This window comes from Cololabis saira, chromosome 4 (assembly GCF_033807715.1).
Source record: "Cololabis saira isolate AMF1-May2022 chromosome 4, fColSai1.1, whole genome shotgun sequence".
NCBI classification, from domain to species: Eukaryota; Metazoa; Chordata; class Actinopteri; order Beloniformes; family Belonidae; genus Cololabis; species Cololabis saira.
The window spans coordinates 44573688-44600699 of record NC_084590.1 but is presented as its reverse complement, the minus strand read 5'-3'; the positions used below and the strand labels follow the sequence as shown (position 1 = coordinate 44600699).

The window sequence follows — 27012 nt, the reverse complement described above, 5'->3', positions numbered from 1 at the left end:
TCCCGGAACATTAGGTTCTTCAACGCAGCCACGCATTGCTTCCCTGGAGCCACAGTCCCGGTGATTCTGGAGAAACTCCCCGCTCTACTACAGTCTGCTCCATCCACCATTGCTCGCGTCATTGTCCACGTGGGATCCAATGATTGCTCCAAACCGCGCTCTGAGCTTTTAAAAAAGGATTTTAATGAGCTGTTCACCTTCCTTAAAAACTGTGGGAAGTCCATTTTTATCAGCGGCCCCCTTCCAACGCTGTCTCGGGGAGCAATGCGCTTCAGCAGGCTGCTCTATCTGAGCTCTTGGCTACAGAACACCTGCAGAGCCCTTAACATTGGTTTTATCGACAATTTTAATCTTTTCTGGAATCGTCCCTCGTTTTATAGGCCCGACGGACTTCACCCAAACAGGCTGGGGGGCCGCGTGTTGGCTGCAAACATTCAGCACGCGGTTCTGTCGGCTCCACGGGAGTGACTATTTTCTGGCCACACCCACACTCCCAGCTCGGGCCCGGAGTCTTCTTCTCCACCTGTGGAGCCAGCCGCTCACAGCACTGCCCCCCTCTCCAGCTTCCCCCACAGGTCACAGTCACCACTGCCACCCCCACCAGATAATTCCTCCATAAAACCAGCTACATCTGGCGCCACCAACACACCCGATCCTCAACCAATTCATCCCCTGGTCACCACCCGTTTTCCCCGTCAGATCCACAGACCCACTGGTTTTAACAGAGACAATCTTGTTTTTATCAACCCGGTACGTTGTGGTCGTGAGCGCACGTTCAACACAGACATTAACTTGGCTGTGTTGAACGTGCGCTCTCTTTTAAACAAAACCTTTATTTTAAATGATCTTATTGTACATCATAAACTTGATGGTATTCTTTTAACAGAGACATGGCTTGGCACGGACGCTGCATTTTCCCTCATCCAGGCTTCTCCACCAAATTTTAATTTTTTATTTACTACACGGGGTGTTAGAAAGGGAGGCGGCACAGCTTCAATTTTTAAAAACATATTAGCTACAAAGGAGGTCTCTTTTAACAACCACTCCTCATTTGAACACCTTGCCTTTGTTTTTAGCAGTCCTCCTATTCTTTGTTTAACTGTTTATAGACCACCCCATCACTCCACTGTTTTTATCAGTGAATTTTCAGAGCTTTTATCAGTCATACATACCACTTACAACAGAATTTTAATAACTGGTGATTTTAATCTACACATTGACAATACCTCCGACCCACTGTCGAGAGAATTTTTAAACCTTTTAAACTGCATGGATTTTACCCAACATGTCACACAGCCGACTCACAACAGAGGACACACCCTGGACCTGGTCATAACCTATGGCCTGTCCACCGGTGTGTCCTCTGTTGTCGACCTGGCTGTGTCTGACCATTACTGCGTGTTTTTTAACATCACCAGTCTTAATCATCAGGAAGCCTCGATGAGAACGGTGAGGAAACGCTACCTAACTTCTGAAGTGGCTGCAAATTTTATTGAGATTTTAGAGAGCACTCCTGCTGATGTTTTACCTGCATCATGTGATTTTATTGTTGATAATTTTAACAGGAAACTGGAATCTACGCTGAACTCAGTTGCTCCACTTTTAACAAAAACCATAAAAACTAAGCCTACACCCCCATGGAGAACTGAGGAAGTCAAAAAATCAAAAAGAAAATGCAGGAGTGCTGAGAGAAGGTGGAGAAAAAGTAAACTTACAATACATTATCAAATATTTCGTGAACAACTCAAATCCTACAATAAAACCGTCAAACAGGCAAGGATAGCTCATTTCTCAAAACTCATTACAGACAATAAAAACAATCCTCGATTTCTTTTCTCCACCTTCGATCTTTTAACAAATGTACATTTTAAGAATTCCTCACAACCACCAACAGACAATCTTTGTGAGGATTTTGCAGACCACTTCAGAAGTAAAATTGACAACATTAGGTCCAGTCTTTTACCACATCAAAATGTCATTTTTAACACATCTGGACAGTTGCTTTTATCCGAGGAAACACTGGAGAGTTTTGCCCTGGTTGATGCGAGGACCCTTGGTCGAGTTTTCTCCCAGGTAAACCCAACAACCTGCCTTTTAGATCCTATTCCCACATCACTTTTAAAGACATTTTATGAATTCTTTGAGGAACATATTTTAAATATAGTAAATTACTCTCTTCAGACGGGTGTCTTCCCTGCCGCCTTTAAAATGGCGGTGGTGAAGCCCCTTCTGAAGAAGAGCAATTTAGATCACAGCATTTTTAATAACTACAGACCTGTATCCAACTTACCCTTTTTAAGTAAGATTTTAGAAAAGCTGGTTTTTAACCAAGTAAATTATTTTTTAATAAGAAACAATATTTCAGAGAAATTTCAGTCTGGCTTTAGGATGAACCACAGCACCGAGACAGCCCTTTTAAAGATTTTAAATGACATCAGGTGCAATTTAGATAACCGCAAACTGACAGTCTTGGTTCTACTGGATCTTAGTGCCGCCTTCGATACAGTAGACCATCACATTTTATTAAACAGACTGAAGCACCTGGTGGGCCTCTCTGGTACTGTTTTTAACTGGTTCCGCTCCTATCTCACAGATCGATCTTTCTTTGTAAGTTTGGATACATGTTCCTCCAGAATGCATGAAATTAAGTGTGGGGTCCCCCAAGGGTCAATTTTAGGTCCGCTTCTTTTTAACCTTTACATGCTTCCCTTGGGGGACGTCATCAGGAGACACGGCATCAGCTTCCACAGCTACGCTGACGACACACAGCTGTACATCGCTGTGTCTCCTGATGACACAGGGCCACTTGATGCCCTTTTTAACTGTATTTTAGATATTAAGTCATGGATGGCAGATAATTTCCTACAGCTCAACCAGGACAAAACAGAAGTTTTAGTTATTGGTCCTGAAGGCCAGAGAGAGAAACTTTTACCAAAACTACAAGATTTTAAACCTTCGAAATGTGTAAAGAACCTGGGTGTTATTTTTGACTCTGAGCTCACTTTTATTCCACACATAAAGAATATTACGAAGATAGGTTTTTACCATCTTAAGAATATGGCCAGAGTCCGCCCGTTTCTCTCTCAGGCCAGCACGGAGGTGCTGATGCATGCTTTTATCTCATGTCGTTTAGATTATTGTAATGCCCTGCTCTCTGGTCTTCCTAAAAAGAGTATTAAGAACCTACAACTATTACAGAATTCAGCCGCTCGCGTGCTGACGAGGACCAGAGGGCGGGAGCACATTACACCTGTTTTAAAATCGCTGCATTGGCTCCCCGTCCGCTTCAGGATTGATTTTAAGGTTCTTTTACTGGTTTTTAAATGTCTTAACGGTCTTGGGCCATCTTATTTATCTGATCTGCTTTTACCGTATCAACCCTCACGGACCCTGAGGTCCTCTGGCACCGGCCTTTTAACCATTCCCCGAACCGCGACCAAAACCCACGGTGAGGCTGCATTCAGCCATTATGGCCCTTATTTATGGAACAGCCTGCCAGAGAACCTCAGGACCGCAGAGAACGTTGATACTTTTAAAAGGAGGCTCAAGACACACCTTTTTAGCTTGGCTTTTATCTGATCTCTCTTTTTTTTTTTTTCTTTTTTTTTTTATAAACCTTTAATCCATTTCAGTGACTTTGTATTTTATGTTATTTATTATTCATCTTAAGTTTTGTATAGATTTTTCTAAAATTTTACACTTTTTAGTCATTTTTTACTTTCTTTTAATCTTTTAGTTTTTAGCTCCAGTGTTTCCTCAGGGGGGTTGTCCACACTGGGAGGTGTGCCTGCTCCGCCCATGGGGGTGTCGTCATGGGGGTACCTCAGGCCTGGGTAGCTGGGGGAGGGACTCCACCTTCTGTGTGGGGTCTGTCCTGGTCTGTCCGGGTTGGGGGGGTCTCTGTGGCGATGCTCCTTGTGGTCGTGGCCGGTGGAGCCTCTCGGTGTGGACGGCCACCCATAGGTAGTGTTTTCCTCACCTGGATCGTTAGTGCTAAGCCATGTCACCAGTCCACTTATTGTGTGTGTGTGTGTGTGTGTGGGCGTGTGAGTGTATGCACATGTGTATGAGTGTGAGTGAGGGTGTGTGTATGCGTGGGGGTGGGGTCGTATGGGATGTTTTAAATTGTACTTTTGATTGTTATTTTATCTCTGTATGTAAAGCACCATGAGTTGCACTTACACTGCATGAGTTGGTGCTATATAAATAAATAAAGTTTAAAGTTTAACAATTAATATAAGACACTCTACTCTTCACCTCAATGTTACACACTTGGAATAAAAGGAATAATTTTCCAAGGCGTAGGGATTTTTAAGGTGGTTTAATCTGAAAACACGAACACAGGCTCATTTAGACATCAGATGCACTCTGTTTAAACTCTGGTCTCATTCTGAGAATTAGCAATAATCAATAACCAAAATCACAATTTATCAATAACATATCAGAATTATCAGTTATCAAAATTATCAATCATCACAAACAATAAAGGTGCATCAGATTCATATTTCAAAATAGCAACAGTCAATCAATATTCTCACTTTTAAACACTATATCATCACAACTCTCTTTTGTCAAATATCTCACCAGTTATCAAATTATCCCTCATTTCCACCAAATCAGATGTCACATTACTGTAACCATAAAACATTTTCACATTGTAAACAAAATAAAATAATCTTCACCATGCTTTTCAAAAGTTACCAAAAACAATACTTTTTAACCACAAAAACGAAATGTATCAGTCTGCATTACATTACTCTGTTTAAATATAACTATAATCAAACCGTTTCACACACATAGCATTCACCCTGCATTCATCCCTGGCTGCAGATGAGGTTTAATACTTCCACTAGACATTGCAGTAAGTATATCAACAGGTTAGAATTACTGTGTCCACAAACATGCATTCCACACACACATTCGCGGCACAGTTACTCTGCACAGTTTATACCTTCATTTAACATCTTCTACATAACATTTCTACACCTTATCTCTTCATTGCTCACCTGAAAACACGAACACAGGCTCATTTAGACATCAGATGCACTCTGTTTAAACTCTGGTCTCATTCTGAGAATTAGGACCCCTGTGCCACCCACATGTGCCAATTTAGCTGCCCAAACGACTGCCTGTCTAAAATGAGTGTCACTCAGTCATTTCAGTGCATTACCAGGAATGATAAAATGTTTCACAGCTTAAGTGAATGAATCATGTTCCACAATAAAATTACAGTTTTCAGAATCATGTAAACACATCCTAATCTAAATAAAATAAAATACAATAATGTCTCAAATGTCTCAAATTAAATAATATGGGGGTAAACCAGTTTCAACCAAAATAATCATGTATCTCAATGCTCAATATAATCATGTATCTCACACTCTCCCCTACAAAACAAATGTCATCTTGACATTTCGAATGTTCCAGAACACTTGTGTCTCCAACAGATGAGTAATAGTTGCAGATCTCAGGAGTCAGTCATCAGGGATACGGTCCTGCTCAAAGTCAGTAGTTCACATCACATGTATCTCCCAGTTCCATGTAGGCTGTGTTCAAGCTGATACCATCGTGCACTATGTATATCTGCTTTTGTTCTCCGCTCAGAAGCGGGAAATGTGTAACCCAGACTGAAAGGTTATGACCTTTTTCCTGTACTAAAAACTCAGTAGTGACCAACACTTTATGTTGTATTATCATATGCTCAACACATATATCAAAATGTCACTGAATGTAAGTGTCTGGCATTCAAAACAAAACAAATTCACATACTAACTATTCATTTCACTTGTGCTCTTACTTAAATTCAAGAAAAATATGCAAACTAATTATTAAACTGGAGTGTAATCTCAACTTTACTTATGTCTAGGAGTGATGCTGGGCTGTCCCAGTGAGTCATAGGTGAGTGTCTTAGTGGGGTGTCTGTGTCTGGAAGGATACTTTCTGGTTTCAGCACTCGATGGCTCTGGATCGCTGTCATCTGCTTCACCCGACTCTCCAGCCTCTGGATCTGCTGCTTCTGCATTCTCCCCATCCGGCTCCACTCCCTCAGGTTCATCACGGTCGGCCTCTGGCTCCAACCCGTCATCCTCCTCTGCGCCCTGGCGCTGTTCTTCCTCTTCCAGATCAGGCTCTGGATCAGCTGTCAGCTCTGGATCTGCTGTCACCGGCTGTGGCACGAATTCCTCTGCTTCAGCTCTCAAGTCCCTGCTGACCTGGCCATATCTCCTTGCTGATGGAGCGCTGATGACTCTCCAGTTATCCTCTTCATCCTCAGAGCTGTTTTGCTGATCTTGTAGCTGGGCTTTGACTTGATGTTCGTCTCTGTTCTTGGTTCTGGACTTGCTCTTTGTTGTTTTAGGTTTCTCCGGTTGGCTCTGTTCGACTGGGAGAAAGTCACAAGGCAGGAGCATGTTTCTGTGGAGGACTCTTGTGCGGCCTGAGCCTCTCTCTGGTTTCACCTCATAGACCGGACTGTCTTCGTGTTTTCTCTCAGTCACGACATGGACCTGGTCCTCCCAGAAGGATCTCAGCTTCCCGGGACCCCCTCTCTCAGACATGTTGCGTACGAGGACTCTGCATCCTGGATATAACTCTGCTCCAAAGCTCTTCTGGTCATAACGCTCTTTTGCTCGGTCTCTCTCTCCTCGTGCTGTCTCTGAGGCCAAGCGGTATGCTTCTTCCATGCGTTTTCTCCACTTGGCAGCATATTCGCTGTGTGATGCGCTCTGGTCACTTGGCTTGAGACCAAACATAATGTCCACAGGGAGCCTGGGGTTTCGGCCGAACAGAAGATAATATGGCGCATAACCAGTAGCTTCACTGCGCGTACAGTTATAGGCATGAACGACCTTCGCCAGTGAGCTCTTCCAGTCAGCTTTTCTTTCTTCTGTCAGGTTTCGCAGCATGGAGAGCAACGTTTTATTAAATCTCTCCGTCTGGCCATTCCCCTGCGGGTGGTATGGGGTGGTCCTCGAGCCCTTGATATCACAGTATGCCTCCATGTCGGCAAACAGCTTGTTTTGGAACTCACGGCCCTGATCATGGTGTAATTTATGAAAAAATCCAAACTTGAGCACGAAGTCACCGAAGATCTTCTCAGCAGCAGTCTTCGCTGATTTGTTCTTACATGCATATGCCTGAGCAAAGCGAGTATAGTTGTCCATGACCACTAAAATGTACTCGTATCCTCCCTTAGATGTCTCCAGGTGGAGATAGTCGATTGACACCAGTTCAAAAGGATACGTAGTGACTATACTCTTCATTGGTGCTCTGGTTGGCCGATTGGGTCGCTTACTCTTGATGCAGCTGCAGACCTTGGTGATGTAATGTTCGATGTCGCGTTGCATGTGTGGCCAGTAGAAGCGGTTGCGGGCCAGGTGCATGGTCCGTTCCACACCGAGGTGCCCCATTTCTTCATGCAGCTCTCTGTATATAAGTGGGTAGAACTTACTGGGAAGCACTAGCTGAGATCGGGTGGCTGTCTTTCTGAACAGGACGCCGTCTTCATCCAAGAACAGTCTGCTCTTCTCCCTCAGTAGTGCTGCCACATCATCTTGGTGTTCTTGACGCTTTACAGTGGGCCACTGTTTAGTCATGACACATTCTCTTACTCTTTTAATGACTGGGTCTTCCTCTTGTGCCTGTTTCATCTCTCTGGGGGAGATCTCTGTGACTGCAGATGACACTCGATCCTCTTCCTCTGCACATGCTGTGGCGATAGTCAGTGGGCACAGCCATGGTTGTTGCTCTTGCACCTGGATGGATACTGCATGCGTGACACTGGTTATTACTTCTGGCTGCATTTCCTGTGAGCATTCTTGCATGTACTTATCCATGTCTAGTGGCATTCGTGACAGGCCGTCTGCATCTCCGTTGAGCTTTCCTGGACGATAGCGAATGCAGAAATTGAAGTCCGCCAGCTCTGCCACCCAGCGATGTGTCGTTGCATTCAGCTTGGCTGTTGTTAGGACATACGTCAACGGGTTGTTATCTGTGTAGACGACAAAAGATGGTGCATAATAGAGATATTCTCTAAAACGTTCACATATCGCCCATTTCATGGCTAAGAATTCAAGCTTTCCTGAATGGAGATGGTAATTTCTCTCAGGCTCTGTCAGGGTTCTTGAACCATATGCTATGACAACAAGCTTGTCTTGCTGTCTCTGGTACAGTACGGCACCCAATCCTTCTTGTGAGGCATCACAGTGCATTATGAATGGTTTTTCAAACTGTGGGTAGCCCAGGATGGGTGGATGTAAGAGGAAGTCAATCAGTTTACACAGTACCTCTTGATGCTCTGCCGTCCATGTGATGGACTTACTGGATGGTGCCTGATCTGATTTCTTCCGTCCTCCTGTCTTGTTCTTTCCTTTTCCCTTCGGCTTCCCTTCTGATGTCCTCTCCACCGCTAGCAGGCTATACAGTGGCTTGGCAATGCGGGAGAAGTTGGGAATGTACTGTCTGTAGTAGGATAAAAATCCCATTAGCTTTCTTAGGTCTCCCACTGTTGCCGGTGTCCTGTCCTTCAGGGCTTGCACTGGTGCCAACTCAGTCGGGTCCATCGTGTAGCCTTCTTTTGATACAATCTTGCCCAGAAACTTCACACGATCTTTGAACACGTCGCACTTCCGCGGTGTCAGCTTGACCCCATGTTGTTGGTAGCGCTGTAGGACTGCTCGCAGATCTTGCAGGTGGCCCTGGAATGTGTGGCTGTGCACCAGATTGTCGTCCAAATAGGGTTGGCATGACTCGTCCCTGAGTCCCACTAGGCATTCTTCCATGCTGCGTTGAAATTCTGCTGGGGCTGAGGACAGTCCAAAGGGGATCCGCACCCATTCATATAGGCCCCAGGGTGTAATAAAAGCAGTGAGTGGCTGACTGCTCTCTTCTAGGTAGCCCTGGTGGTATGCCTTCCCCTGATCGAGTACAGAGAACCATGCACTTCCTGTTAGGCTGTTCAGCATGTCTTGAACACGGGGGATGGGGTGTCGGTCAGGGATAGACTTCCGGTTTAGCTCCCGATAATCACAGCATAGACGGAGGCTGCCATCCTTCTTACGTACACAGACTATGGGCGAGGAGTATGGCGACCTGGATTTCTTTATCCATCCTTTGTTCAATAAATCTTCCAGATACTCCTTGACTTCTTTGTGTAATGGCTTGGGCACTGAGGTGTATGTGCGCTTGACCGGGGTGGTGTCGTTTAGCCGGATCTTAAGCTGGAGGGAGGGGATGCTCCCCACATCATCATCATTTTGAGCAAACGCACGGCACTCCTCCCTCAGCAGTTGTTTCACCATCTGTTGCTTCTCTGATGATAAGTGGTCCACGGGCACTGGGGGGTCCCAGCCGCATCCATCCTTTTGCACCACAGCCATTTCACCTCTCTTCTCGTCCATCTGTGTCAGCATAGTCTTTTCCATCATCACTTCCCCTGTATTTTGTTTCACATCGACTGGTCTCGCTTCTGCAGGATAGATGGCTTTGATCCTCTGTACCTGGCCCAATACTGTGCGTGGGTTGAGCGTGATGTCATGACAGGTGTCGTTTGTCACCGGAATGGGGACTTTAGACCATGTTCCTCTCTGCAGGCTAATAATGGATTCGCTGATATTCAGACCATCCGGCCAGTTTGGATTCTCATCAGGCTCGAACACTACTTCCTGTTTGGTGGACAGGTGGCCTGTTCGTACACAGCACTTGACCTCCTTTGTCCGGCCTGCTGGTATCACTGCATGACGTCGTCCAAGTCTGACCACTCCTTCTTTGGTGTCCATGTCACTGGTTTTGAGTAGCTGGGTCAGCACTTCTATTCTGCTACAGTCAATAGAGAAAGCTTCACATAACGCTTTGGTGGTGACGTCAGGCTGTTTCTCCATTCCACACTTTACTAGCTCTTCAATCACATTGTAGCCAATTATTGGCTCTGCTGGAACTTTTGGGTCACGGGCAATGAGCACAGGTACATGGAGTTCTGGGTTCAAGGTGTCACCTGATTTAAGCTGGAACTTCACTTCCACCCAGCCTGCGAAGGGTATGGCTGTCTGGTTCACTGCCTTTCCCAGCACTGTGCCTGAGCCTAGGAGTTCTTCGATGCTGCGCACGGTTGAGTGTGGCAGGTGATTTCTTCTCCATTTTTCACTCATCATGCTCACCTGCGACCCGGTGTCCCAAATAGCTTGTGTTTTCACTCCATTAAAGGAGCAGTCAACTAAACATTTCTTCCCAATGAGACTCAGCAACTTTGAATGGCGCTGCGTGGAAATGTGACTCACGTAGGCGGCGCCTTCCTCTTCTACTGACCCCCATGGCTCTGGCTCAGATGACTCCATCTCCTCTAGCTGTCTGATCCGTTCACACAGCAGCTTATGCACATCTTCACTCCGTTCACCTTGACTTAGGGAGGGTGCATTTTGTGGCGTGACAGTGTGGCCTGAGATGGCTGCTTCTTCAGGGTTTCCTGCTGGCTTCCATGGTCCTCTGCAGCCCCTCGAGACATGACCGGATTGGCCACACTTGAAACAGTGTTCACAGCGATCACCCACCCCATTGTCTTGACAGACTTTACATCCTCTCTTCCATCTGGGTGTACGGGGAGTGGGAGCTGCTTGTGACCGCTGCATGCTTTTCCTCATTTCTTCCACTTCTTGTTTCAGCTGTTTTACTACTTCATACAGTTCAGCGTCCTTCTGACTTGTCGTTACCGCTGCTGCTTTACGCCCTTTGGTGTGTTGTGCGGCAGTGGAGTGACCTTTGACCTCTGGACGAGCGTCTTCGTCATCATGACTCTGCTGATGAATTCCCACTTCAGTTTGCATCTCGTGTACTTTTGTTACTTTACTGCTTGTATTCTTCTTCATCTTGTTCTGTCGTTCTAAATCAGCACTGGCTGCTTCATTCATCTTTTCAACAAGGATTTCATCTGTGACTGTCATATCATCAAGAAAAGTCTTTAGTTGAAATTTGATATTGTCACTGATGAGCCCTGTGCTGACCGACCTCAGGAATCTGCGGTGTATGAGATCTGGGCTGTATCGTTCATCCGTCCCTGGTTCCTTAGCAGCAAGCAGTAATCTCTCCTTTAACTCCATTGCTCTAAAGAGAAAGTTTTGTGGGGACTCACGGCTGTCCTGCGTGATACTCACCAGCCGGTGGTACAGGTCAGTGGAACTCTCTTCCTTGAAATGACCTTTGAGGATAGTTTTTAGCTGGGGGAGAGTGAGGTCACTTTTAATTTCCAACATGTCCCTAATGCTGAGGCCTGGGCTGATGGCTTTTACTACAGCTTCAGTAATTTCAGCTTCACAGTGTCCCTTGCTCAGGCCCATATCAATTTGGTGCATCAGGTTTGTGAATGAGAGCTTTTCTTTTTGCCCCCTCTCCCCAATCTGTCCATGGATCCTGAATTCTCTCCTTATTGTCACTTCAGGCAGTCTGTTTAAAGGTGGCTGCTGCACCACATGTTGCTGAGTTTCAGGCTGACTTGTTTTCTTTTTCTCTACTTTTGCACTCAGACGTTTTATTTCTTCACTGAGTTGTTGTGTAGATGACTGAAAACTCAACTGAAGGCTTGCATATTTTTTTTGTAGACTGGCCAGTTCTGCAGCTTCTCTGTCCGTTTCACTTTCTGGTTCATGTCCTTTCTCCTCTTCTGTTAATTTTAACAGCCTCTTTAGATACTCTTCCGCTACCTCTGACTCTTCTTCCTCAATTACACTATCAATAGATTTGTTTATAAGACGGAGCAGTACGTTCCTCTTTGTTTCTTTTTCTGCTGACACCTTTACTTCTATGCACACTCTCTTCAGCTGCTCCACAGTCAGGTCCAGTAACTTCTCACCCAACTGGTCTTGCAATTCTTCCAGTGCCATTTTCACTCCAGCATCCAGCAGTCTCATCCACATTAAGGCACTACTCCACTCCGGGGCTGGCTCGCCAAATTTGTTACACACTTGGAATAAAAGGAATAATTTTCCAAGGCGTAGGGATTTTTAAGGTGGTTTAATCTGAAAACACGAACACAGGCTCATTTAGACATCAGATGCACTCTGTTTAAACTCTGGTCTCATTCTGAGAATTAGCAATAATCAATAACCAAAATCACAATTTATCAATAACATATCAGAATTATCAGTTATCAAAATTATCAATCATCACAAACAATAAAGGTGCATCAGATTCATATTTCAAAATAGCAACAGTCAATCAATATTCTCACTTTTAAACACTATATCATCACAACTCTCTTTTGTCAAATATCTCACCAGTTATCAAATTATCCCTCATTTCCACCAAATCAGATGTCACATTACTGTAACCATAAAACATTTTCACATTGTAAACAAAATAAAATAATCTTCACCATGCTTTTCAAAAGTTACCAAAAACAATACTTTTTAACCACAAAAACGAAATGTATCAGTCTGCATTACATTACTCTGTTTAAATATAACTATAATCAAACCGTTTCACACACATAGCATTCACCCTGCATTCATCCCTGGCTGCAGATGAGGTTTAATACTTCCACTAGACATTGCAGTAAGTATATCAACAGGTTAGAATTACTGTGTCCACAAACATGCATTCCACACACACATTCGCGGCACAGTTACTCTGCACAGTTTATACCTTCATTTAACATCTTCTACATAACATTTCTACACCTTATCTCTTCATTGCTCACCTGAAAACACGAACACAGGCTCATTTAGACATCAGATGCACTCTGTTTAAACTCTGGTCTCATTCTGAGAATTAGGACCCCTGTGCCACCCACATGTGCCAATTTAGCTGCCCAAACGACTGCCTGTCTAAAATGAGTGTCACTCAGTCATTTCAGTGCATTACCAGGAATGATAAAATGTTTCACAGCTTAAGTGAATGAATCATGTTCCACAATAAAATTACAGTTTTCAGAATCATGTAAACACATCCTAATCTAAATAAAATAAAATACAATAATGTCTCAAATGTCTCAAATTAAATAATATGGGGGTAAACCAGTTTCAACCAAAATAATCATGTATCTCAATGCTCAATATAATCATGTATCTCACATCAACATATTACATGTTTCCCAGTTGGTCGTCAATAAACAGAGGTAGATTAGTATGGAGGACTGATGGTACTTTGCTTTTTCCATCAATCTCACCAGATGCACACCATGCACACGCACGCTCACTTATAGAATAGAATAGAATAGAATAGAATACAATAGAATACAATAGAATAGAAGCTTTAATTTGTCATTGTATTACATACAGTGTATCAACGCAACGAAATTTAAGGTGCTACTCCGATCAGTGCTTTAAAATAAAATAAAATGAATAAAACTACTAATAAATACAACGTATGACAGACTCTCTCTCTCTGTACAGTACCCTACTGAAGTAATGATTTACTAAAGGCATGTGTGATGTAGTTGATTAGCTCAGCACTGCCATCATAAAGTTTTAACTCGTTGACATATGTAAATATTCGTCTGAAACTTTCCAGGAGTTATGTGACAGAGTGGCTCGGTGCCCCACACTGGCCCCATGGCCCCAACCACTGAAGGGTCACAATCATTGTTGCCACAGTAACAGCCCCCGAAACCCAAATAAACAGACCCTACAAATAAGACAAACAATTCTCCATCTTGGATGGAGGAGACCTCCATCCAGACGAAAATCGGTACACACCTGTATCATGTCGCAACTTAAAGAAAAGTCTCTTGGCGCCATGGCCGAAACCGAACAGGAAGTCGGCCATTTTGAATTAATCGTGTAATTTTGGCGCAATTTATGCCATTTCTTCGGCCGTTAATGTGGCCCGAACCGTAACGTGCCCCCAGGTGTGTTATACATCAAAATGTCCGTCCCAATCCTGCGATGATGCGCATTACTTTTCTCAGTCAAAAGCGTTACCGTGGCAACGATAGACACCAAAAAGCGCGCCCCCTCTTCATCTGATTGGTCCATATTTGATAGTTCCTACTTTCTGCCATAATCTTTGAATGGTTTGACATAGAGAGTCATGGGGGGTGTCATCGGACATGGTTTTGAGTCCTTGAACATAATTGGTGCAAATTAGCCCCGCCCCTTCATCTGATTAGTCGATATCTGATAGTTCCTGCTTTCTGCCATAACTTTTCAATGGTTTGATATAGAGAGTCGTGGGTGGTGTCATCCGCTAAATGTCCAGGCCTGAAGACATCTACATGCAAGTCATACAAGCGCTTCCACTGCAGTAGCCTGAACGTGCACAAGGTTGTAACGGTATCATTCTTATCGTCCAAAGCTGGCAGATTTTCTTTAAAGAAGAAAAGCACATGTGTATTATCTTGAATGAATGCTTTAATTGTTTTTCTGTTGGTCGCAACAGAAAAAAAACCTTCATTTCTATTGGTTTCTCCTGTTTTTTCACCTGCTTCAGTAGCTTTGTGATGGGCCATCTTCATGAACGACAGCGGGCTGCACCAAAGAGGATGAAGCGGTTCATGTACACCAGTCTTATCCTCACAATGCTCTCGCTGGGCTTCCTGTTCTGGATCTGCAGGTGGGTGGCAGTTGTCTTCAGGGGGGACTGGTGGGGCGGTACTCACCCGGCCCGGGGCCCAATGGCACCACTTGGTTCATATTAGGTATAAAGCATTGTATAATATGTTGTGCTGAGATTTTCACACTCACAGTTAACATTAAAACAAAAATTGCAAGTATAATATCCAAATGTATTTTGGGTAAAATCGTTCGTCTATCAACGTCATACGTCATCATCGATCACTTGTCAACAGAGCGCAATAATCCTACAGCCTAAACATGAGCGGGAGTTATAAACACAAGAGTGGAGTGATAAAATGCAATGAAAAAGAAAAAAGGGAGCAAGAAATAGCCAAATTGCCGAAGCTAGACGTATATTTTGTTCGCCCTAATCCTCTTGCTGTGGAAGATGAACCACGTTGTAAGCAGCGTTTCATCCCCGGGCCCCCGGGCGAGTTCGTGGAGCGCATGGCTCGCCGAGTACCTTCAAGTAGTGGTGAGTAGGCCAGAATACTTCAAATTGAATTTGAACTTGTATGTGAATTTATAGGCCGCCGTGCCAATTTTACCACACTACTGTCATTAGTTGAAGTGGATGTCAGATGGTGATTTCAGAGTGATCTGGTGGCTATCCGTGGTGTTGAAACTCCTACAATGTCGTTTTATTAGGCTCTTTTTTTTGTTCTTGTGGTTTGTTGGACTTTGTCATGTTATATCATTATATAAGTGGGTTTCCGCTATCTGTGGTGCTGATACAATCAAACGCGAGTCACACCAAAAAAATAAACACACTGCATAAATGTAAAATATAATAAAAATAAAAAAGATAATCATCAACCGTTGTTAAGATGATGATGATTAATAAAGTCAAGGCAAGTTTAATTGTAAAGGACATTTCAGTAACAAGGCAATTCAAGGTGCTTTACAAAATAAATACATGCAAAGTGAATAGGAAAAAGAAAAAAAAGAGGTTACAGTGGCAGGATAAAGAAGAGTTAGACTTAAACTAAAGTTACAATTAAGTATTAAAAGTTAAGTAACATTGTTTAAATTTAAATTCAGAACAGTTTAAATATTTCAATCAAAGGCAGCTGTAAACAAATTAGTTTTTTGTTTTTTGTTTTTTGATTTAAAGGAACTGAGGGTTTCAGCGTTCCTCCAGTTTTCTGGAAGTTTTTTCCAGATCTGTGGAGCATAGAAGAATAGAATAGAATAACATACACACTCTCAACAATTTTTACAAAATACACACGAAGTATGAAAAGGTATAAAAAAAAAGCATATCCTAAAAAAAAAAAGAAAAATAACCAGTAATTAAAGCTGCAAGCAGCGATGAACAGGCCCTCGCACTCATGGCCACTGCCCCCCATTCAGAAATGACACCACCCATGACTTTCTATGTCAAACCATTCAAAAGTTATGGCCGAAAATAGGAACTATGAAATATCGACCAATCAGAAGAAGGGGCGGGGCTAATTTGCACCAATGAAGGTCAAGTACTCAAAACCGAGTTCGATGACACCACCCACGAGTCTGTATGTCAAACCATTCAAAAGTACAGAAAATAACAGAAAATAGGGACAACCAATCAGAAGAAGGGGTGGGGCTAATTTTCACCAATTATGGTAAAGGACTCAAAACCGAGTCCGATTAAACCACCCACGACTCTTTATATCAAACCATTGAAAAGTTATAGCAGAAAGTAGGAACTATCAAATATGGACCAACCAGATGAAGTGGGGGCGCGCTTTTTAGCATCTATCGTCGCCACGGTAACGCTTGACTGAGAAAAGTAATGCGTGTCGTCGCATGGGTGCATGTTACGGTTCGGGACGTATTAACGGATGAAGACATGGCATAAATTGTGGCAAAATTACACGATTAATTCAAAATGGCTGACTTCCTGTTTGGTTTGGGCCATTGGACCAAGAGACTTTTCTTTAAGTTGCGACATGATACAGGTGTGTACCGATTTTCATGCATGTGTAGCGGTTGTACTCGTTCTCTTGCGTTGTGTAATTGAAGAAGAAGCACACAAGTTCATTTTCTGGTTCTGCTCATGTTTATTCACTGAGCCTGGTAACAGAACATCACAGCGTTAGTTCCAACAGCCAGTTCAGTAGAGTTCACAGCTCCGCACACACACCCGAACAGCATAATTGAAGACTGAGACCGATACAACGCGTCTCCGTCACTTCCCGTGCGTGAGGCGTTCAAGTACGTACATCTCCGTCGTAACTATCAATGACGTGTCTTATTACAGTAGAAACAAAATAAAACAGTAAACATACAATGACACTACTAAAACCCATAAATAATAGCCAGACGCTAGTAATGGCAAGTGGAATCATTAACTCCGTTACATTCCCCCCTGCTGATCTCCACTTGCCCATACAACCCGAATCGAAAAGAGATAAAGACATGGGACAGAGCCGTGAGCCTACCAAAAAAAAACATACCAGGTACCAAAAACCCCCAGAGGGAAGAAAAGAGAGAGAAGAGAAGGAGAGAAAAAAATGTACACAATGTGTACAGTACTGCCGAAAACACTGATACCGAGCATACCAGTCACAAAGACTATTCCCGAAGAATCAGAATGTGGAAGGGTAGCAAAGCCTCCCGACACCCATAGGAAAACATGCCCACCTACATGTTAAGCCACTCATATACCGCATGCAAACAGTACAATCGTCCATCCCCTGAACACACACAGCACCACAGGACACACACAAGCGTCCATATTCCAGGGGAAAAAGGAGAAAGAGATAGAGCGGAAGAGAGAAAAGAAAAAGAACCAAACCCCCCCCCCCCCATAAAACAGAAGGTGGTCAAACACATTCGCCCATGCCCCCAGGCAATAACAACATAACCCTTAGCGACCAGCAAAGACTTTCTGGTGCATATTCTGAGTTAGCCTAACAACAGGCCTAACAACCCTCCCACACCTCGTTCTCACATCCAACGTCCTGTCACCGAAGGGACCACGCCCTGCTCCTGATGCAACAATAGAACCCGTCACAGAAGGCAACGTGCCAACTGGAGGCGTGGAGAGGACAGGACGGGACTCAGTCAAGTCCACAGAGAAGTCAACGTCCGCAGTCAGGCCACAGGAACCAGGCCGGTCTCGTTCGTCAACGCCCCTTAGGCCATCAACGGCAGAACCGTCAAACAAAGCAGGCAAGCGATCCCCAGCAGAGGCCGGGAGCCCAGAGACCCACGAAACAGTCCTGTCCTCAGGCCCACAGTCAGCAGCACAACCGAACCATCAATGTCCACATCCAGCACCGGCCCATCCCCATCACCCTCAGTTAGGCCACTGACAGAAGAACCACAGTCCACGGCCACAACTGGGACAGGTAAGAAATTTGAGAGTGTTAGGTGTTTGATGACGTTGCTGCCCAGAATAATATCATCGCTCCGATTTCAAATCTAAAGAGGGTTTGCTACGTAGCCCAACTGTCACAACATCCCGTGCTTTCCCCCGTAGCTTACTCAATACCTCTCCCACCTGGTCACATAACTCAATGCCCCTCCTAACCAGATGAATCTTAACAGCATCCTCCCACTCACAGACTGAAAGTTTGTCATTACTGTCTCCCCTGAAAGGGTGTGGCTCATAACTGTCGTGGCTAATGTTAACCTTAGAAAGGTCACCTGTGGCCGACTGAGCCATGCTAACATCACTAGCTGGGATGGACTTAAGACATGAGACAATGTTCTCACTTATACTGGTCCCAATCTGCTTCACCAAGTCGCCAAGAACAGTAACTGAGACGTGCTCAACATCCTGACCAGAAGATGCAGACTGCCCACCCACCCGAACATCTGCAGTCCCACATGCATTATCATCCACAGTATGAATCACCCTAGCATGCTGAGGAGTAGAGGTCATGTAACTTGACCCATTAAGCCCACCCACACCGGGAAGCTGACCAAACCCCAGTCCCATACCCCTGCCAACAGTTGACATATTAGGACCATCCATCATCAGTAAATAAATAAATAAATACAATTAAAAAAAATATTTTATTATATTTTTTTCAAAATTTGCACCCCTTTTATTTTCTTTTTTTTTTTTTTTAGCCACTCCACCCAAAATGGAGTCCCCACAAAGTAACACACATTAGGCTTCAAGCCACACTCGCAACTCACGGCCCCGCGAGCACGCTGTTCAAAACACACGTAGAGCAGCATGTGAAGAGCCGTCCATCCCTCGTCGAGTCTGCAGCGACGCCAAGGCGAGGATCCGGGCCACGGCACCATTGTAGCGGTTGTACTCGTTCTCTTGCGTTGTGTAATTGAAGAAGAAGCACACACGTTCATTTTCTGGTTCCGCTCATGTTTATTCACTGAGCCTGGTAACAGAACATCACAGCGTTAGTTCCAACAGCCAGTTCGGTAGAGTTCACAGCTCCGCACACACACCCGAACAGCATAATTGAAGACTGAGACCGATACAACGCGTCTCCGTCACTTCCCGTGCGTGAGGCGTTCAAGTACGTACATCTCCGTCGTAACTATCAATGACGTGTCTTATTACAGTAAAAGTAACAAAATAAAACAGTAAACATACAATGACACTACTAAAACCCATAAATAATAGCCAGACGCTAGTAATGGCAAGTGGAATCATTAACTCTGTTACACATGTACGTCAAACCGTATTGTGAGGCTTGAGGCACAAAGTTCTCTACGGGGGCGCTGTTGAGTCATTAGGCCACTCCCATCAATGCAAACCATTAAATATCTAATTTTTCGCCAGGCCTGGCTTGCATGCAAAATTTGGTGAGTTTTGGGGCACGTTTAGGGGGGCAAAAAGGCCCTCATTTCGTCGGAAAAATAAACAAAGAAAGAAAAATTCCTACAGATACAATAGGGCCTTCGCACTGTCAGTGCTCGGGCCCTAAAAAATAAATTTTTATCACCTGCATGTTCATATGTGCATTTATGGTTGTGTTCTAAGGCCTACCTTTGATTGTGTCTTTACCTCCTCTATCACCTTAGAAAAAAACAAAACAAAACAAAACAAATTTTATCGCCTGCATATTCATATGTTCAGTTATGGATTTAATTGAAAGAGGAGAAAACAAAACATTTTTTAAGGTGCAGTAGGTCTACGCTGGATTTGCGCTAGTTGACCATTTCAACTTTTTTTTTTTTGCCCTCTCGGGTAAGATTAATGTCCACCCACATCTGGCATCCTGGGAACACCACTGCCAGCAACTATGTCCAGCTAGTTTTGAGGATGCTTTGGCACCTGGCACGAAGAGATCTGAGTATTATAATACTATAATATTATATTAGTGAAATAAATAATGTCACTAGAGGGACAGCTTAAGGAGATATCTAAACTCCTGTTACAAATGCACAGGTGAAGCTTCAACCTGTGACATACACACTAACACTAAACTGCAGGAGTTGATATAATGAAACTGTCTTAAGTGGTTGTTACTAAAGTGATACTGTCACACCTGTGAGTAGTTTTAGTCAGTTACGACTACAATTACATTTTTAGAGTGCAAGGAGTGCACTAGCACTACAATGCAGTCAAGCAATACACAAAACACATCTGATGTATGCTTGCATTTCAGAGAAGTTGAGGTATCAATTACCGTAAAAAAAAGAATAATTCAATAATAATAAAAAATTGAAAATAAATAAAAAGAAAGATTAAATTTACATTTAAAATTTAATTAAAAAAAATTTAATTAAAACGAAATTACAAAAAAGTTTAATTCATTTTTTTTTCAAAACTAATATTAATATTTTACACAGATTTGATACAAAGCTGGTGTATTAAAAGCCTTGCACGGGGCACCATTTATGTTGTGCCACAAAGGGGGTGCTGGTTCAGTTATTAAAGAGTTCTTAATAATCGTCTTACGATAGTTATTAATAATTAATAAAGAAGATGAATTATCAAAATGAATTATCAAAATGAATTAATCAAAACAGGGCACCACCTGACTTGTCAGGAAAATAATAACTAAACAGCAAAATCAGTCTCAAAGTATCTGTTATTCCATACGTGCCAGCCTGTTGCCAGGGGTGCCATTACAGAATAACGGTGAAGGAAGGAGACAAAGCACAGACCTTTGCAACCAGCAGCTGTGACAAATGTGTATTAAAAAAAACACAAACAACTTCTCTCATTCAAATTAATCAGAATGTATTCAGGCAAGTGTTAAAAGATAATAAAATAACATTTGAGATCAATTCCTATGGCTAAACTACACATAAAAAACAACTAACTAACAGTAAACACAAACTTCAGGTGATCTACATGTGTGTAGGTGTCAGCACATACTGTATGTGCGTGCGTGCATGCGTGCGTGCGTGCGTGCGTGTGTGTGTGTTTAAAAGCATCATGAGGTCATTCAGACATCAGTACAGCGCCACTCACGTAATCACCTTGTTAATGAACAACGTCACGTCACATAAGACCTCAAGAGAGATAGCGGACGCACGCTTTTCAAAACTGAGGTGGAAGGTTTCTTCACCCAGTGGTAACTGAAAGTATCGGAGGCCTGATGGCCGGGATACCACCAGTACCTTTATTGTTCTGCGGTTTACCACTCAGGAGCCAGTGTCTGGAGCTGAATCCACGACACTCGCTCTAAGCTTTTGACAGGGAAACAGGAGCATTAAACACTTCGGTAATGAGGGAACACATTATATGGGTCCACTTACATGGGCCCGTAACACATAATACACAAACGTAGCAATATAATAACACAAACCTAACAACCGTCGGTCTGCATGAGAGACTGTTCGCGCGTTACACAGTAATAAGCTCACAAACAACAGCAAACACAATCAATGCTAACCGCTTTAAACCAACTCTGCCCAGACACAAGACTCTTACTTTGAGATGCCCTGGAAGTTGTCGGCAGTGTCCTGAGATTTTTGAAACTCCTGGTTCTGGTCCCGGTCCACAGGTTGCTGATTTTACGCTCCGCTGGTGGCTAAGCTATGAGCGCCTCCCTTTTCCCCCCTCTCTCTCTCTCTCTCTCTCTCTCTCTCTCTCTCTCTCTCTCTCTCTCTCTCTCTCTCTCTCTCTCTCTCTCTCTGTCTCTTGGAGACCAATGATGCAGCGCCACTGGCAACCAGGCTGTCCCCCTTTCCTGGTCGTCCTAGCCTGGGCACTTTGTCTCGTTGCGCACGGTCCCTGTTCCCTTCGTCAAAGCATTGGAACATTTGTGGGTAACTCAGTTGTAACGCGGGTGGGCGAGTGGGCTTCCACGAGCACAGCTGGTAGGCTGGGTCCTCGGCTGATGCTGGTCACGCTGATCAGAGATGAGGTGTAGTCCTTACAAAACGTAAGGAGAGTAGACGTTTCCTGGAAGCCTGGAAGAAAAGAGGATGAGGTTCGGGAAGGCACTGCTATTTAACCACCAGTGCTTTGCATCAGCAGGGTCTGTGGACCAATTCACTGTCCTTACTGTCCCCATTTGACCTCCATCTTGCCCCCTTTTGACACCTCTAAGGGCAATAAACTTGAATGACTCTAAAGCCCAGTGGGCTTTAGAATCATTCGATCATTCGATCATTCCTTAATTTCCTTTGTTTCAAACCATGTGGTCAGCTGTAAGAAAGGCTAGTCTCAGAGTAAGGCCTCAGAGTGAGGCCTTAAAGTGGGAATTAAGGCTTCCCATGTTCACATAGGACTGTGGCCCAACAAAGAGTTGAGCACCAGCACCAGGCCCTGAGAAACAAGTTGCACACCACTTGCAGCTGCACAAATAAACCAGTTACTATTAGAAAGAGCCACACAGAGTGGTTAGTCCAAGAATTGACCATTTTGATTATAAAATATCCCCCAGAAAGGGATGATACCATCCAGTTATTGGCAGATACGCAGGTGTTGTATAAAATGTCAATTATTGGTGCTCAATTTCACAAGGCACATAACTCCATCTGTGAGCAAGGCCCACAAAGGAATTTGAACTAACACCAGAGAACCCAAGCATCAGCTACAGTTCAATAGAATAGTCAGTCAAAGGTGTATGAAGATCTCAATTTTGCTCATATAGATCATTGTATACCTCGATCCATGCATCCATCCATGCATCCATTAACTTCCTTATCCAAACTCACATGTCGGGGGCAGCAGTGAGGCCCAGGCCTCCATCTCCCAAGCCACCTTATCCAGTCTCAGTGACTGAATATTGATCCATCCCGAGACCAGCAGAAGATATTATCTTGGTGGCATGTTCCCTGGGAACATGTTCCAGTTGGACATACCCAAAACACCCCCTATAGGAGGCATCCAGGGGGCATCCTAACCAGATTACCAAATCACCTCAACTAGCTCGTCTCGATGTGGAGGAGCAGCCTCTCTCCTCCAAGTTCTTCCCTGATGACTGTACTTCCCACCCTAATTCTGAGGGAGACTCCAGCCACCCTATGGTGGAAACTCATGTCAGCCTTTTGTATGTGTATATCATGCCTTGTGGTTCTGCAGATATGACAAGACCTTCCAGCTCTGGGCCAACTACCTAAAAATCAATATTGCAGCCAGGAAATGTATTCCAGGTAAAACAGGTAGGCAAACAGTTGCACGATAAACACGATAAACCTTGATCTCTCTGAAATACCCATGCTTTGATTATACCTATTAATTTCACATCACATTACAACTAAAATCCTATCAAGATGACATAATGTGGCCTAATTATTTTCACAGTAGTTAATTCCATATTACTGTAAATGTTTGTTTGGTTTGGAGAAAATACAATCTTGGAGACTGTTGTTGAAAAGATAAGACTCAAATTTGAATATTTAACATTTTTCACCCATGCAGTTCTACAGGGACAATCTGCATCTCTGGTGACAGTCAATGGGACATATACACTGCTGGTATCAGCTTATCTGGAACACCGCACCAAAAAAAAGGAGGTAAGGGAGTCCCGGGTTTTGCCCAAACCAACAGCACAGCATTAATATTACAAATCCAACACTTCAGAGATTGTTTCTCAGAGCAGTTTTGAATTTCCTCTGTAAAGGAAGTTGGAGGAAGTCAGAATCATCATCATTGGATTACTGTCTTGATTTTTTTTTAATGTAATATAGGCCTACAGCAATTTTCATATAGAAAAGTATGAAGTGTGTAACTTTCTTGTTTCAGGTTCGTGTTATTGCAATTGTGCTGCGGAGTGAGAAAATATCCTATCTCTGCCACATGCGTTGTCAAGAGAAAATGCACATCTCAAATGGTAACTACTACATCAACAAAGATCACTTTGGCTTTCCATACGGGACAGCCGACATCATGTGTCCCCTCCCTTCAGAGTGTAAGACACCATCGCATGTTGCTGTCACCTCTGCTGCAACCAAATCTGAAGGTACTGAAGCATTTTGAACATTGCTGTGTTAACAGTCTCGGAGGAAGTTGGTTGAAATAAAATGGATGATCCAGAGCTAAGTTCCTGCTACGGTTGAGCATTATTAATTGATTATTGATGACTGATTGTTAAGAATTTTGTTGATCATGTAGAAATTGGTCATTATGACGAGGTCTTGAAGTAATGTAATGAAATTACTTTTACCTGCAAAGCAAAGTTTGGTCTGGAACTACTTTGAACTTGAAAATAGTTTCATACATACCTACAACACAACAACCAGCTGTACATAAATGATTACTTGCAAACCTTAATCAACTGAAGCGTCATTGTGATGAAGAATGAACCTCCACAATCTTGTGAGAAACTGATAAGACGATGTAGAAAAAGTGGTTATACAGTCCTCTTGACTATGACCTCAGACAGTATTAATGATAAACATACTAGGGTTTTGGGATGTAGGTATTGAACAAAGACAAACTAAGAGACTACCTTTGCTCCTAATAAACTTGCATTATCTTCATCACTGTTGCATTTTGAACTCTGGTCAAAACAGCATGCCAGCAAATGTACGTTATAATAAAATAATGTATTGAAACTCCTTTAGAACAAATGCAAAAGAGAGTTAATGAATTATGAATCTCTAAAGGTTCTTATGTGTGCTCTCCTAGATGCACTTCACGATACGTTTCTGGAGGTGAAAAACCAAAATGTGACAACCAACTCTTATCCTTACAACTTCACTGTCTGTCTCTCCACCATGTTTGACTTCACCAACGTGCTGCAGGTAATATCATGTTTTCTTACTTTATTAAGTAGGAGAAAGTGTGTGTTCAGATGCGTTCTGTAAACAAACTTTATATGCTCTTTAGTGTATACCGATCTTTAAAAAAATTATTGGGACTGTAAAGTGCAAAAATAAAAAATCAAGTAAATTTAACAGTCAAAATGTGTTTTATGTTTGATTTACAAACATTGTGAAGATTTTTTATGTTTTTGTTCTTGTCAATTTTATTTGACTTGGTAATTCACATTCAGTTTTATATATTAAGCCCATTAAAAGAAGTTGGTTAGTAAAGCCCTTATTGGCATAGATGGTGATCGTGGTGAAGAGTTTCAGGTAGTTAGATTCAATCATAAAGCAAATAAGTCTTGGGGTGTGGAACGGTATAGGGGTCTTCATTTTTCATGAGTATTTTCCTACATTAAGCAAGTTTTAATATTTATAAATGCAGAATAAGAAGTAAACCTGCATTTCTGATTCCAGAAATCAGTATGTGTAGTATGTTATTCAACATTGAAACACAGCCTCTGAACTTTTCCGGGTAGAGGGTACAGTAGGTTTCGTTCCGAGGCTGTGTGGAGTATTTTAAGTCCAATTTCACCAAAGCTGGGGCTTGTGAGCAGACACTTGCCAGTGCTATGCTTTTTGCGCTATATAAATCCAAGTCATCATCATTATTATTATTATTATTTTTAAAGCCCCAAATAAGACCTGGGGATGATAGAAAACCCAAACCATGATGCTTCCACTACCTGTGGCTCAAGAGCCATCTTTTCCAAGGGACTGAAGGGGTTGGTGATGGTCTAGCACTTGTTTTTATGGACCTTTGCCTTCTTCTTACTGGCTTTAAAATAAATGCTTTTGAACACAGCAATAACTGATCAATTATTTTGTGTAAAAAAAAAAGGGAGTAACAGATAAATACTTCTGTATCCATGCTACATTTTCACACATGTGCAATCTCTAAATGCTGGTGTTGTGTTGCAGCTCGTGCAGAGTTTGGAAATGTTTCAGATACTGGGAGTGAACAGAGTTGTTGTCTATAAGACCAACTGCAGCATTGAAACACAGCGCGTACTGGACTACTACACACACAAAGGTCAAGTATGGTGAGGTTTATTAAAAAAAATGTGTTTACTTGTCCTCAGAAGCAGCCCGTTCTCTATCAAGCTGCAATCAGACTAGCAAAGAAATAAAAGGAAAGCAAATATACTTCTAAAACGTTAACACATCGGTCTGCAGTTGTATTGTAATGTAATGAAATGTAATGTAATGTAATGTATTTTTTTAATATAGCATTTTACAATAGCATTTGGGTGTGCCAAAGTGAGTATTAAAATGGAGGATATATTAAAACAATCAAAAACAATGCAATACAACAAAATCGAATAAGATAAAAGTGTCATTACACGGACAGTTAAAAGCTCAGATAAATACAAGGGTACAAGGCCATTAAGAGCTTTAAAATTGGATATCAAAAGTTTAAAATCAATTCTATAAATGACGGGAAGCCAATGAAGGGAGTTAAGAGCAGGAGTGGTATGCAAATATCTGTTAGTGTTGGTTAAAATAAATACTACTGAAAAACTAATATACAGTACTATTCAAAAAAGTGGTCAAATTGTCAGGGAAGCAAAAGCCAGGAAAAGTCCAGAAGAAAAACTGAATATCATCTGAAAGCAGACAAGGAACAATGATCAGGAAGCCCAAACTCTCCTGCATCTTCTTACGGACAGTGTCTATGTGGAAGGTCCACCTCAGATCCTCGGAAAAAAGTGGATCCCAGAAACCTTAAAGTGTCCACAGCAGATACTTTGTTGCTTAGAATGCTGAGTGGGGGGGTTCCTCCTCAAGTCCACTGTCATCTCCACAGTCTTGAGGTGGTTCTGACTGCACCATTGGACATCTGTTCCACTTCCTGTCTGCATACAAACTCATCACCGTCCTGGATCAATCCAACGTCTGTGATTTCGCCTCCATATTTAAGGTGTTTCACAGAAGGGTTCCCTGAGGAGCAGTCCTTGTTTTAGAGAAAGAAGAAGGGTGGGGAGTGAATGCATCCCTGGGGGTTGTGAGTGCTGAGGGTCCGGATGCTGAATGTGACACAAGCCATGTGACGCTACCTCACCTGGTGGCTCCTGTCAGTCAGGAAGCTGCTGGCAGATGGAAGTGGGCACGGTGAGTTTGGTGAGCTTAGTTGGAGGATTTCAGGGATGTTCTGTAAATGTGAGTAAAAATCCTGGCCACCAAACTTTCCTTCCACTTTCATCCAGATGACCAGTTAATCATTTGGATCTTGGACCTTCTGACTCTCTACAGAGAGTATTGGTCAACAACAACAACCTTCTTAGACCTCTGCAACACCTCA

General features: G+C 43.0%; 1 protein-coding gene across 3 annotated transcripts in view; it reads left to right on the top strand.

The window, feature by feature from the left end:
- The window catches only part of LOC133442030 (uncharacterized), a 38320-nt gene that overhangs the window by 5231 nt on the left and 6077 nt on the right, over positions 1-27012 (top strand). Inside the window, exons 2-8 of one of the 3 annotated variants that reach the window (XM_061719911.1) lie at positions 14419-14538; positions 22984-23063; positions 23323-23417; positions 23647-23734; positions 23810-23863; positions 24532-24647; positions 25632-25743. In XM_061719911.1, the coding sequence (XP_061575895.1) occupies positions 14426-14538; positions 22984-23063; positions 23323-23417; positions 23647-23734; positions 23810-23863; positions 24532-24647; positions 25632-25743 (658 nt within the window). In that variant the 5' untranslated portion in view covers positions 14419-14425. Of the gene's footprint in view, positions 1-14415; positions 14539-22983; positions 23064-23322; positions 23418-23646; positions 23864-24531; positions 24648-25631; positions 25744-27012 lie in introns of those variants that run through there. The other 2 variants (XM_061719909.1, XM_061719910.1) reach the window with 2 other exon arrangements.